This window comes from Eschrichtius robustus, chromosome 5, assembly GCF_028021215.1.
Source record: "Eschrichtius robustus isolate mEscRob2 chromosome 5, mEscRob2.pri, whole genome shotgun sequence".
NCBI classification, from domain to species: domain Eukaryota; kingdom Metazoa; phylum Chordata; class Mammalia; order Artiodactyla; family Eschrichtiidae; genus Eschrichtius; species Eschrichtius robustus.
The window spans coordinates 8,993,094-9,007,086 of NC_090828.1; the positions used below are offsets into that span (position 1 = coordinate 8,993,094).

General features: G+C 42.5%; 1 protein-coding gene across 3 annotated transcripts in view; it reads right to left on the bottom strand.

Moving 5' to 3' along the window:
• Positions 1–13,993, bottom strand: part of CAB39 (calcium binding protein 39) — an 87,464-nt gene that overhangs the window by 7,070 nt on the left and 66,401 nt on the right. For all 3 annotated transcript variants that reach the window (XM_068544253.1, XM_068544254.1, XM_068544255.1), the window contains exons 5-6: positions 9,596–9,764; positions 2,459–2,518 (exon numbers count right to left, since the gene is read on the bottom strand). In XM_068544253.1, coding sequence (XP_068400354.1) covers positions 2,459–2,518; positions 9,596–9,764 — 229 coding nt within the window. The remainder of the gene's footprint in view (positions 1–2,458; positions 2,519–9,595; positions 9,765–13,993) is intronic.

A 13,993-nucleotide genomic window follows, 5' to 3' on the forward strand; every position in this document is an offset into this window, starting at 1 on the left:
ACAGAGACTCCATGGCTATGAAGCCTCAAATATTTACTATCTGGGTGGCCCTTTATAGAGAAAAGGTTTTCCAGCCCTTGGTTTAGAGCTAACCAGAACTGCCTATGCATTCATCCTTTTGCTTATCTCTAGGCAGAGGTGGGATGGCCATCTATTTAGTATGCAAGCAACTAAAACTTCTCTCTTCAGAGATGGCTGTTAACCCTACCTTCTCTCAAATGATCGTCAAGCCAATGATCAAACAGTTGGGTCTGCCTTTAATCAACAATGCAGAAACAACAACACCTCAAGTTCTCGACAGAAAATGCAAATTAAGATTTTCTGCCGCATAATTTTTAGGGTAAGCTTGGTTGCAAGAAATTATTCTCAAGGAGAACTGCCTGGTTAGATTTTATCCCTGGGCCGGCAATAAACGACTCAGACAGACAGAGGACAGGCACTGTTTGGGCTCCTCAAAGATTTGCTCTCCGTGAGCGCACTTCAGTTCAGCATTTTATTTACTGCAGAGGCATGCTCGGTGACTGCGTGACTGCGTCCGCTACATGACACTGTAATTCAATCCCCGTCTAAGAATGTCAATGGGAGAAATTTGTTCCAGGTCCCAGTGCCAGAAAAGGCTGTTTCTTTTGAACAAGCTTTACAGATACTGTGAGCTTTTCCTTGGTTTTGTTTCCCTCTATGCTTTAATTATTAGAAAGCTCAGAGTCAAGTGTACAGACTTTAGAGCGTGTGTTTTTGCACAGTAACTCCACCTCCGCTTAATTTAAATTGCCTGCATCTCCCCACTCTCCTTCTCCTCCTTGGATCTGACTGCACTGCATGCACATTTCTGTCAGCTGCCGCACATAAATTTGCTAAACTCCTGTTAACCAATGTCACCCAATTAATAACATATAGGAAAATATTTTATCGCAAAATTAAAGTGACATCATTGCCGGTAGTAAATTTCTGGGAAATTAGTTTTTATCTTTGGTAGGTTTTAATTCAAGATACTCATATGTTTAACTAAGAAAAAACCTGGGAGACCATGTGGTAATAGAAATAATAATGCTAATGTTTATTAAATGCTTACTGTGTTCCAGGCACTGTGTCTTGCATTTGACACACACATTCTTATCTAATCCTCACAGCAACCCAGTAGTAAGAAGGTGCTATTATGAGCCTTCTTTTAGAGCTGAAGGTCCTAAAGGCACAGAGGGTGAATGAAGGCTGCTGCCCAAGAGCTGGAAGCACACGGTGGAGCTGGGACTTGAAGCCAAACTCCACACAGCCTGGTGCCAAAGCCCACGCTTCTAACTACTGTAAAAGGCACCAACAAAATGACTGTGCTTCCAATTTAAACCAACAAACGCACAGGAAAAAAAAACACACCCACATCCCAATGTACACGGGCAGAAAAAAAAAAAATGACCAGCTATGTTTAAGCCATTGATGAGGCTATTTATGAGGGAATTACTATGTACTCAGCACTGTGTTATGATGTTACTGGGAGTGGGAGGGAAAGACGGGAAAAGGAACACAAGAGAATTAGAAAGCATAGGTTTTGCCTCCAAGAATCTTCTAATTTAGTTCAATGGCACAGTGAACAATGAAGTATTAACAATACCTAGGATTTTAAAAATTCAAACAACTAGTGGAAGAATGAAAACCTAAGCCAAATCTTGAGGGAGAGACAGAAATTTTAAGTGGATTGTTATTATCATAACTTCTCCAGGAGCACTTATGAGATCTTGGACAATGCCTACGTTAAACTAGTACGGCATAAGGAAGCGCTCGTGGGAATCGTGGAGAGCAGAGCTGACACGTGGTGGGAGAGAACACATGACGCTACCGCTGTGATGATCAAGGGCAACCAGGTTATCAGAGCACCCAGCACTATTCACAAACCTCTGGGGGTTCTACTACTAGCTCAATCTGGAGGGGGCCTTAAGGCTGGGCTAATCCAATGTCCTCATTTTACAAATAAGGACGGACTTCTGAGTCCCCCAGTGGGCCTTGGTCTTGGTCACAAGGAGTCAGCAGCAGAGCAAGGGCAGAACTGGCTGCTGCGTCCTCTAGGCTAGAGTTCTGCCCATCTACCCGCTGCTGTCCCCCTTTCTCTCTATTTGTAAGCAGCAGGAATGTGAGCAACTAACGGAAAGTAAGGGGAAGATAAGAAGTCAGACAGTAATTTTCTTTTTATCTTAACTGTGTATTATCATTCAGCAGCAAAGTGCTTTATTTTCCTCTTCTAAAGCGAAAAAAGATGCAAAGGGCAGTGTGTCGTCAAAAAGATAAAATTCTGTTTCTGACCACGTAACGCTCTATACCTCATTTTAGTAGAGAAATGATTACAGCACCAATTAAAAACATTGTATTTCCAAAATAAATACTTTGGTACAAAATCTAATTAAAATCTTTAATTTCTGGTAACAAAACTTACAATGTGCTATTTTAAGATAGTGTTTCATGTACTTACTCTATCATAATGTTGTTCCAAAAATTCTGCGCTGAGCAGTTTATGTCTTGTGAGTAAATCCTAGAAAAAGAAAATACACTTTTTACAGTTGTTTGGCATTCAAGTTCTTTTAGAAAAGAGAATCCTAAACATTCCACGCCATTTTACCTGACAAAAACTGTTGTTAAAAATTACTATACTTAAAAACATTTGAGCATGAATTGTACTGAAAATGTTGATTCTATGTAAGAGCAAATAAAATCATTAATAATCAAATTGTGATTGTAATGATTATAAGTGTCACAGGTCTACAGCTCTTAGAAGGAAAAATTAAAAAAAAATTATAAGGCAATGGAGATAAAAACTCAAAGAAAGGGAATCAAGAGTTGAAATGAAATAAAAGTAAACGGTTGTGATAAAATGTCAAATAGTATACTGCTCCTGGTGGAGAAAGAAGACATTTCTTTTATTAGAAAAAGTACTGGAGGTTCCATCTTCTTCCTCCTAAATTCAGTTACGTTCACAGTTTCATATTGAATGCAATCTTTTTTCAGAGGTAGAATTTTTTTTTAAAGCCCCATCATATTATAAACATTAGCTCCTAAGTAAGCAGACTAATGATGCAAACATGTAGCACCAAAAGTTAGTATGACCTAGAGTCCAATTGTGCACCCTTATGAAATAGAGCTTATGCCTCACCCCATGAATTTCCCTGGAAACAACTCAAGGATCATTCATTCAGAAAACATCTACCATGTGCCAGATAAAGTTCTAGGTGCTGGGGCTACAAAGAAAAAAAGATATGGTCCTTGCCTTCAAGGACATAGAAGTTAAGCAACGAACTAGCCTTGGTCTCACCAGGTGGGAACAAGAATGGAAACGTGTGACAGCAGGAACAGCCAATTCATCTTTGGTGAATTAATGAATTAAATTCCTTTAGAGCTGCCCACTGGAGAGGTCACTACCAATAATCCCCTTTCTCCAAACCAACTTTCCTTTAACTTGTTTTCTTTGCTGTTTATGTTTGACTTACCCAGGTTACAATGAACTAGTGTTTCCTGAAGTATGTTCTGAGAAATGCTCTAAGGAATGCTCCATGGTCAACGAATGAGGCAAGAGCTACAGCTCTGGTTCCCTCATGGGGATCCACCAGGTTTCAAGAGATTTCGCAGGGAGCTCTTCTGCTGCCTGCTTGTTAGCACCCTTCCCTGAAAGGCCTCCTTTGCACAGGCTTTCCCCTGGCCTAGTTACTTCCAACCTTTGGACCTCGACTCAAACATCGCCTCCATGGGGAACCCTTCCTGACTGGTCACTGGCACCAAAGCATGGTCACAGTTATGACCTGACATCTGTGGCATTATTTTATTAATGTCTCTCTCATGATAGGCTGTGAAGTCTATAAATACAAGGGTCATGTCTATTTTTACTAACCTCTGAATCCCCAGCACCTATGCAGTATCCAGCACATAGTAAGAGCTTAATATTTAATAAATAAATGAATGAACCAACAGAATCAGGGAACATGTTTGGGAAAACAGCACATTAAGCAATCTTCGAAGTATGCTTTTAAGAAGGCTTCTAACTCCACCCCAAAGACTTACAGGTGTTCAAACTGCTGGATGGGGTATGTGTCCTATGCCCATGGAAGGTCTACCCAATTTTTCCCAAATCCCCCTTGGGGGTTAAACAGGCAAAATTAGAAAACCTGGAGTTTGAGTACCTTCAAGAATCTGGAAAGAAATGCTATGAGGCTTCCCCATATGGGAAGGAGGAGATGGCAGGGCTAGAAGAATTCATATTATCTGTTGGTCCATGGGGTCAGATGTGAGGGAGACAGGAACATGAGAACTTTAAGGGAATGTATCAAGCATGCTTGTTAAAGAGTGTGTCCCGCCTCTAACACGCTACTGTGTGGTCTATGACTTTCTCTCCTGAGTTAGGAGCCTCAAGGGCAGGCGTTTGTCTGGACAGATCACTGCTGAACTGGGAATTCCCTGGCAGTCCAGTGGTTTGGACTCTGCACTTCCACTGCAGGGGGCCCTGGTCAGGGAACTAAGATCCCACAAGCCATGCAGTGTGGCCAAAAAAAAAAAAAAAAAAAAAAAAAAGAGAGATCACTGCTGAACCTCAGGACCTAGAGACACAAGCAGGCACTCACGAGACTTGTGGAATGAACTGAATGAACAATGAAAAAGTGAATTTAAGGACTGCTATGGCTAGATCCATGCAAGACTGAGGGTCACGTCTACTTTTTTGTGGCTGGGTCTTTCTGAAGGCCACTGTGAGGAAGTACAGAGCCGGGAGCCAGGGGCTCACCGCTCTGTCATGATACGACGAAAGAGAATGCCAAAGGCGGGGGTCTCAGAGACAACGGCTCTCCACTGGGGTTGGTTTCTTAGGAACAGGTAGGTAGGAAGTATTACTCTGAAAAGCAAAGACCCTAAATATGCTGCGCCAGAGTTTTTTTCTTTAGGTCTGAGTAAGGTGACTATTTACCTTGAAAGCTGTATCTCCAGCAGCACCAAGGGGCTCACAGTTGGGCCACACACGACAAGGGGGAACTTCAAACATCTCCCCATCAGAGATTCTACTTGTTATCATCTGGTTTAAAGAGACCAGGAAGCTCAGGAAACCACTGCCAATCTAGGAATCACATCTCCATGGCCTTGGGGTAGGAGAGACTGGAAAGGGGTGCTGAGGCTGCTAAAGCAGCCCTTCTTTAAGGAGAGTAAAACATTAGCAGGGAAGGCACAATTGCTGGGAGCCGGCACAGAGTAAAAAGGCTGATACTAAGCTGGGAAAAGAGGAAGTGGGGACTTGTGCAGAGCCTCTGTGTCCTGAGAGATGGGAAAAGACCTACCCCTGGAACTAGAGCCGAGAGCTCTGGAGAGCTCAAACCAGGCTGGGGGACAGAAACCGACAAACCAGAAAACGAAGGCAAGTGGTCATGCAGCCAGCATCTGGTAAGCGACCTGCAGAGCGGACAGGGTGCACGCGGTCCCAGATCAGCAGAGCTGCTGGGCCAGCCAGCAGGGGGACAGAAAGAACATGATTTCTGACTTCCCAACCTATTAAATTCCAGTACAGCCAAGACCCTGGTATTACCTGGAGAAAGGTCAGGGATCATCTCCCAAGTCCAGCAGATTGAGCAGCCAACTTTTAGGGTGGGCTGAATTAAAAAGATTCCTAAAAGTTACGTGAGTTTGGGTCCCAAACATCATGTCACAAAGACAGCCCTGGAATCCCTGAAGAAATGCTGCTCACCGGGGGCTATTTTCACAGAGGCTTGGCAAGTCATGTGGCCCAATTTCGTACTTGATGACTGTCTATGTCCAAGGACAAGAGACTCAGTTCTTCCAACTGTTTGGTTCACCTTTGGAGCTCTGAAAGTTAGAAAGTTCCTCCTGTGCTAGAGTCAAAACCTATCCCCAGGTTATTTCCAGAAAACTGTCAGAGTCAACAGAACTAGGTTTAGTACATTTTCTCTAGGACCCACTTTAAATACAAGCGGTGCTCTCACGCAAGTCCCTACCGAGTCTCCTCTTCTTCAGGCTAAATACGTCCAGTTCCTTTAACCACTCCTCGAATGACAGGTTCTCAGTCCCCCTCACCATCTACTGTCTTCTGAAAGTCATCTATTTGTCTATGTGCCTCTTAAAGTGTAGCGCCTGGAATGGAACACATTTATGTGTTGTTACCTTATAAGCTTATAGTGGGGTGAGACCATCGACAGCTCCTCAGGTCACGCGTTATGTGGTCACAGGTAGCTTAGGGGCAGGGCAGCAGAATCATGCTGTTTAATTTTACGGGACGTACTCAGAATTTTGTTTACTCAGGGTGGGCTCTCTAGTCAGACTGCCTGGGTTCAAATTCTGGCTTCCCCATTTATGGTCTGACTTCCCCCAACATTTCTAGGCTTCAGTTTCCTGATCTGTAAAGGAGATAATAACAGTATCTCCTTCATAGGGTTGAGTATGATATGACGTTACCTGCCTTTTAGTCATTATTACACTCGGTAACGATTATACCTAGCATTACCTATTATTATTATGCCTTACTCCCACATCTCATATTCACAGAGCTGAGTCCTCAGGAGGAAGACCTCAGTTCATCTGTATTTAACTTCAACCTGTTATCTTCTGGCCTCTCTGGGATCTTTATGAGGCCTTATTTCAGGATCTCTGTTATCTGCCTTCTATCCCTTCATGGTATACATTTGTTATCACCCTTTAAGTCTTTAATAAAAATGTTCAGCTGTGCTGAGTAAAGACAAATCCACTAAAAATTTTGCTCCAGGAAGGTGGCAATCCATTTTCTGGCTCCTTATGGATATGGCGTTCAATTAATTATGAATTGCTACCCTGAAACCCCATCTAGCTCCTACCTTTTCATTGTTTCCATGAAAACAGACCTGTACAATTATTCAACATCTAATATATCCACATTGTCATAAAGGAATAATTCTAATAGCTACTGTTCACTGCACACATACTATGTGAAGACACAATAACCCTGACATACTAGGATTACCTACATTTTGACAGATGAAAAGACTGAGGTTAAACGAGCAGCAGAGCTGGGAACTGAATCCAGGCAGCCACGCCCTTAGTCCCCTGATCTACTGGCGTCTATGAGATTAGTATGACTGAACTTACTCTTAGTGAATCCATGCTGGCTGTGGGTACACGGTTTCCTTTCCAAAATGCTCAGAAATCATCTCTTTAGCAATACTTTCTAGTACCTTACACAGGTATAATATCGAGCTCCACCAGCCTCTCTGGGGAATCTACCTTCTTTTACTCTGGAAAATTGGAAATATATTTGTTGGCCTTCTGATGTCCCTCCCCATCTCCTTAATTTCTCAAAAAAAAAAAAAAAAAAGTCACGAACAAATATTTGGCCACTGATTTACTATCTCAGAACCCCATTCATTCAAGATATGAATCTTAAGACATATTTCACGCAGGTAGTTTTAATTTCCTTTTAAGACTCAGCACCTGTTCCTTGGACTTTAAATCCAGGGTTATGGATAAGCTGCGTTTGTTTCAAAGTTTCTGTGCGTAGAGTGCACTTTCTGGGAAGGTAGCGCTGGTCATACTCTCAAAGGAGAGCACGAACCATCTATTCTTTTCTGCTATAAAAATGTTCTTTGCAAAGAAGACGTCAGCAAACCAGAAGAGGAGCGGTCCTCCTTCCCTTCTTGTCAGCACCTCTGGTGTGAAGGTGAGACCAGAGCCGACCAGACTTTTTAAGGAGGGGTGGGGTGGTACCTTGATAGGTCTGTGCCTCTCCTATATTGTCTTAGTTTTGGGCTCTACTTAGCTTTGCTTCTTGGAGAGCTCTCCATTCAGGAGGCTCTTTAATTAGCTCCGCCCCTTCTGTGTCATCAGGAGCAGCTGAGATACAGAAGCCACGCTCGCTCCTCACTGCTCTCTCTTCTAGAGCTCAGCCTTAGAATCCTACATGGTTTTAAAGTTTCCCTTCTTCAGGTAGGGAATACCTGCCTGACTGCCCAATCCTTCCCTCTCTGGCTACCACGACCCGGCAGGGTTGCTTTACCCGCAGTGATTCCATCACCACCGTTTTCTTCTTGGTGAGAATTTCATTCAAAGAAGCAATCCTGAGATGGAATTCTCAGCAAGGCCAATCAGGGACTCACATCTGTGGCACAGAGTTAGCACATCTCTCTCACCTCTGAGCCAACTGTGCCAGGAGCGTGTGACCTGTGTCCTCTTCTTGGTTAGGCGGTCTGGCTGCATTCTCCCACCCCACTGCTGCTCCTCTCCTCTGCCCTCACCCTCCTCCTCCCAGAGTGTCCCAGGCTCAGGCTTCTGGCTTTCTTCCCACCCAGGAGTATCCCTTCTTGACACATGGTGCTGCTATATCTCCCTTTGTAACAGGTCTGCTACTTTTGAATGCGGCGTCCCCTTCCATCAATATATCCCAGGTCATGAGTCCCATCCCACCAAGTGCAGTGATACCTAAGATGTCATATTTACCACTCTATGTTATAATCTCAAATTCATTTCATTTTGCTTTGTACATTAACATATAAATATCTGAGGTCTTCTGACATCCTCTCTAAGAATCCCTAGGCACCTCTCACCTTATTCTCATTCAAAGTGAAAGCCTAATAGCCAGGTTCCCAGGCTTTCAGCCCATTTTGAGGGTGTTCAATCGCCCTCAGGGACAAATTTTATTCAGAGACCAAGACAAGTGCTCATTATCTCAATGGCTCTTTATACATAAAAGTGAACCTTCACAAAAAACAGTGGCCACTTCTCACCGTTAACAGTGTTCATGGTTTCTGAGCACAGCAGTCTGCAGGTTAGTATATTAAATTCTGATTATATTAAAATTACAGTTCTAAATATTCACTTATGAGGTCAGACATTTTACATAAGGGAATATAACGTATAAAGGCTTGCTCTCATTGTGAAAAACACTAATAAACATTACTGCTTTATCTACATACCTTAAACAGCACAGAACTTCGCAATTCAGAACAAAAATGTGCATGTTGTACAGTGGTATCATATCATCTGTGTATTTAATTTACACAAACACACAACAGGGAGACAAGGTAGGAGGGGGGGGGCGGGGGGAGGAGGAGCACTGGTGATTCTGCACCCTCCACCCCTTGTGTTTAATAAACAAGCTCTGGCCTGAGCAGGAGATGGGAGACAGAAGTCCACTGTGCCCTTGGGCCTGTCCACAATAGGGAAATCTCTGTCCTGAGTGTGGTTCTAGTATACTGCAAATTAACAACGGCCCTGAACAGAAGCCAACTACTTTGTCTGATGCTGAATCAAAGAAACTGCTGCAGTATGTTCCAACACAGGAGAAAAATTTGATTTTCACATGTACTGCATATCTACATACCGTACTTGATGGGTAATTTAACAGAAAAGTGTACTTTTGACCGTACAGGACTTTTTGCCTTTTAGACAGACTTCAGAATCTAACTTTTCTACCCTTTTTAAGCTGTGACTCTACTGCGTATACCTGAGTCACAATACACTTTTAAATAAAATCTTCTCTCTTCCCACTAGAGGGCAGCCATGTATAGACTTGGAGGGTAGAGAAGGTTTAGGAAGAACAGCACACCTGTTAATCTCACTTGTATGTATATTTAGAATTCTATAGTTTTTATGTTACCTTGAATGTGGCAAATGCATCTGAAGCTATATCAAATGTTGACATTTCGACATATCTGAAGAAATCATAAAACTGTTCTGACCACAAAATGATTTTTGCAAGTGGTTCATGTCTGATGCATTCTCTTAACATTATTCCACAATTTAGAGCTATTTCTGGAGACTCATACCTGCAAAAAGAAAAGACAAACATGACTGCTTTTTTTCCCCATCACTGTTCTTTTAAAAACTCTAACAGTTCCAATTTTTAGAACAGGAAGTTTCAGACATGTCCTAATTAAGTGACAGAGCAGGTTACGAAACGCATCTCTCTCAGAGTAGAATATGTGCTCGGAGGGATTTAGTCTAGAGGGCACACACACATTAGTTGGTGGTGACTGCTTCAACCCAAAGAAAAATAACAGCCGTGAGAGCGATCATGAGAACAAAAGCTCATTACTTAAGCTAAAAGACTTGAAGAGACGCCTACAGGGTCACACCTCCAAATAGGGTTTAACTTTTACATGTGGTGCTCTCATCAATTCAGAAAAACCAAAAGCTGAATCAAAAAAACAATCTGAGGGCTTCCCTGGTGGCGCAGTGGTTGAGAATCTGCCTGCCAGTGCAGGGGACACGGGTTCGAGCCCTGGTCTGGGAGGATCCCACATGCCGCGGAGCAACTAGGTCCGTGAGTCCCAACTACTGAGCCTGCGCGTCTGGAGCCTGTGCTCCGCAACGAGAGAGGCCACGATAGTGAGAGGCCCGCGCACCGCGATGAAGAGTGGCCCCCACTTGCTGCAACTAGAGAAAGCCCTTGCACAGAAATGAAGACCCAACACAGCCAAAAATAAATAAATAATTAATTAAAAAAAAAAAATATGAAATAAGCAAAATAGTTTCCTAAAATTCATAGTATCTACACGGGTCTATCAAATAAACAGCATTTATACTTCATTGTTTCAATTCAGTACTCAAAATAGTACTTTCAAGACCGCTGGCAGCAACACATAAATGCGACAGAGGATGTCACCGAGTGCCTAGTCGGGGATGGCCGAGGGCTCCTGCAGCGGACACAGGGGACTCCACGGCATCCCTCACCAGCTTTCCGCACAGCCTTCCTCTACACCCATCTCAATGTCTCTCGTCTCTTCCTTCCCCGCGGTCAGAAAGAGAACCTTGTTTTCCTCTCAGCCCAGCAGACTCTTCCGTTCTGATGTACATCAAACCTCTCGGACTGGACTCTGCCATTCTGCTCAAACACATCACTCTGTTGCTCCACCCCCCTTCAAGCTGCACACACAGGCTTAATCTCCTTCCCCACTCAGTGCCTCTAGTTTCCTGCCATCGAATCCATTTCCTAACGTTTTACTAGTAAAGGCCTCCGCTTCGCTAAAACGAATGGTCTTTTCTCATAAATTCTGCTATTTAATTTCCTGACAATGCAGATCTTTGCATCTCTCTCTTTAAAAAAAGAAAAATTCTCCCAGCTCTCCTTTCTACCTCCTCTGTTTCTGTTTCTTGCCTGGCTGAGGTCTTTCCTCTGTTGCCTCTGGCCTGCTAGTGAACGCTCCTACGACCTCATGGTTCCCTCCATGGCTCCTAAATTGCCCCAGCTCAGATCTACCCTGGGCTGTAGTTAGGCATTTTCTGTTGCTTCTGGACAACTTCAGTTAAAGGCCTACCATAAACTCTACAAGTCTAATATGGCATCACTATTTTGCTTCAGATACCTGGGTCTAAAACAGGTTTAACAGAACTTTCTTTGATAATGGAATACCTGGGTCTAAAACAGGTTTAACAGAACTTTCTTTGATAATGGAAATGTTCTATAACTATGCTGTCTACTGAGCACTTGAAATCTGGCTAGTATGACTGAGGGACTGAATTTTAAATGTCATTTAATTTAAATTAATTTAAAATTAAATAATTACGTGTTGTTAGTAGGTACAGTATTGAACAGCACAGTTCTAAACCTTCCCCTCTTTACCTACTCCCAACCTTCCCATCCTCAATGCCACCACTCCTTTTAAATACTTCTTTGCAATATCTCAGTTTCATTTTCTTTTATCCATTCCCAGTGCTGCATGAAGTCACACCTAGTCAGTCAAGTGACCCCTAACCAGCACCTCTGTTCAAGCTCTGTCTTAACAAATCTATCCGACGACTAGCGTATCAATAGCCTTTCCAGCTTAGGAGCTTAAAATGATTTCTTCTTGCTAATCAAATAGACAAACGTCTGGGCTTTGATGTCCAGGCTTCCCCACATCATAGCTACTCCTCTGGTACAACTCCTCTCCCACTATGCCATAAAACATTCCGACTATCTCCTTCCTGTTGTCAATCACTGTGTTCATTCCTGCCCTTGCACTCACTCTTTTTTCTGCCTATGCAAATTTGAAACTATCCAGAACCTCAATCCTAAGTCCATCTCTGTTACCAACTCTTGCCTTATTGACTAAACCCACATTTTATCTCCTGAAATCCACTAGTAGTGTTATCTAGTAGTATTATCCTTCTGTTGTACATATGTTCATCACAGATCCTCAACAAGATCAAAACCACGTTCCTCTGTATCACTTATGGCATGGCAGCTAGAATGCTTACTGGCTCTTAGGTGATTAAAATGTCTGTTCACAACATGGCTGATCATACAATTCATCTGTGCTGATCTGTAACAGGCAGGAGACTAGAAAGACAAGGGTAAGACACTTTGGTACAACAAGTTGGGCAGGTTTTGATGGCAGTTTGTCAAGCTTGTCTTAAATGATTAAACGTAAACCAGTGAGTACAAGGTAAACAGTTACGCTGTACAACCTGTTAGCACATTAACATTTAAATCGCCAGTGGAAAAACGACTGCTCCAGATTTAGACTAACACTAGCAACAGGATTATTTTCAACTGCACACTAATATTGTTAGCATAACTCCCCCAAATGTCTAACGTCAAAGTGTCAATACTTATAACCTGAGTGGATAATCACATTGCGTTAAAGTAGTCCAAACTAATTAATCAGCAAAAGCAGAAAAATCTTTTTATTTTTTATTTTTTTGGCCACGCTGCATGGCTTGCAGTATCTTAGTTCCCCAACCAGGGATTGAACCTGGGCCCTGGGCAGTGAAAGCCCCGAGTCCTAACTACTGGATTGTCAGGGAATTCCCAAAAAGCAGAAACATCTTAAACAGGTAGTTTCAACAGGGCCCGTGGAAGAAATGGCTGTTTCCGGGCCTGAGGCAGAAACTGTACAAAATGAGCAAGGGACATCTTGTGCCAGACAGCAAGGAAGCCATCAAAGACGAATGGGGTCTTGCCAAAAGGACATAGGAGCCAATTTGAAGGAGCTCCCAATAGCCCAAGATGGGGCAATTTGGACATAAAAATTTGGTCATAATGACTGCAATGGATTGAGACACATCAAATATATTTTAAAATCTCCTAAAACTTGAGGTCATAATGGTGTTTAAGACAATAACATACTCATTGCTCATCTAAGGAAGTGGCTAGGGCACCAATCGATTATACTAAAAAAATGATATGGTGGAAAAAATCAAGCATCTATTCTGTCTTTCCTATAGAAGTCACTGCTGATGAACGAAACACATTTAATATACAGAGAAGGAATAACAGAATTAGGAAATCACCATTTTGAACCTAGACAATGATCCTCAATGGATACTAAAACCATTAGGTGAAGGGTTGATGGAGAACTTTATGATGGACAGACTGACAACACCTACATCCACTGATCAATCTAAATATCACCAGAAGTAGGACAACCTGCGTTGCCCAATAGGAAGCAATCCCATCACAATCCCATTCATGAAGAATTCCTGCCCCCCCAAAAACTGAAGCTGAATCTAATCAAACTAACTTGAGAGAACAGAGAATAGAGGAACATGGTTACAGGTGAAACCACAGGATGCAAATCCCAAATATGTGGTTTTCCTGCAAAACAAATGACCCAGTTGCTTCAACAAATAAATGGTGTTAAAAGAAGGGGGCAGGAACTATTATAGATTAACAGAGAGTTAAGAGTCATATCAACCAAATTCAGTTTGCGGACCTTGCTTGAAAACTGATTTAAACAAAATGAAAAATGACATTTTTGGTGAAAATCAAGGAAATCTGAACACTGAATGGGCATTAGATAATATTAGGTTTTTAAATGATATTATGGTTATGTTAAAGAATCCTTTATTATGTACTAGGGATGCATACTGAAGTGATGTTATGCTTGAGGAGGAAAAACAGGAGGCAAGGAATAGATGAAACAAGAATGTTAATAAATGTTAGTAATTGTTGAAGCCTGGTGACAGGTAGGAAAGGGGTTGTAAGGGGTGGGGGGAGGGCTTCTGCGGGATCCCAACACCAGTGGCTTCTCCTCGCCTCCCTAAGCTGAGGTTTCTGCTCTGGCCAGCTCAG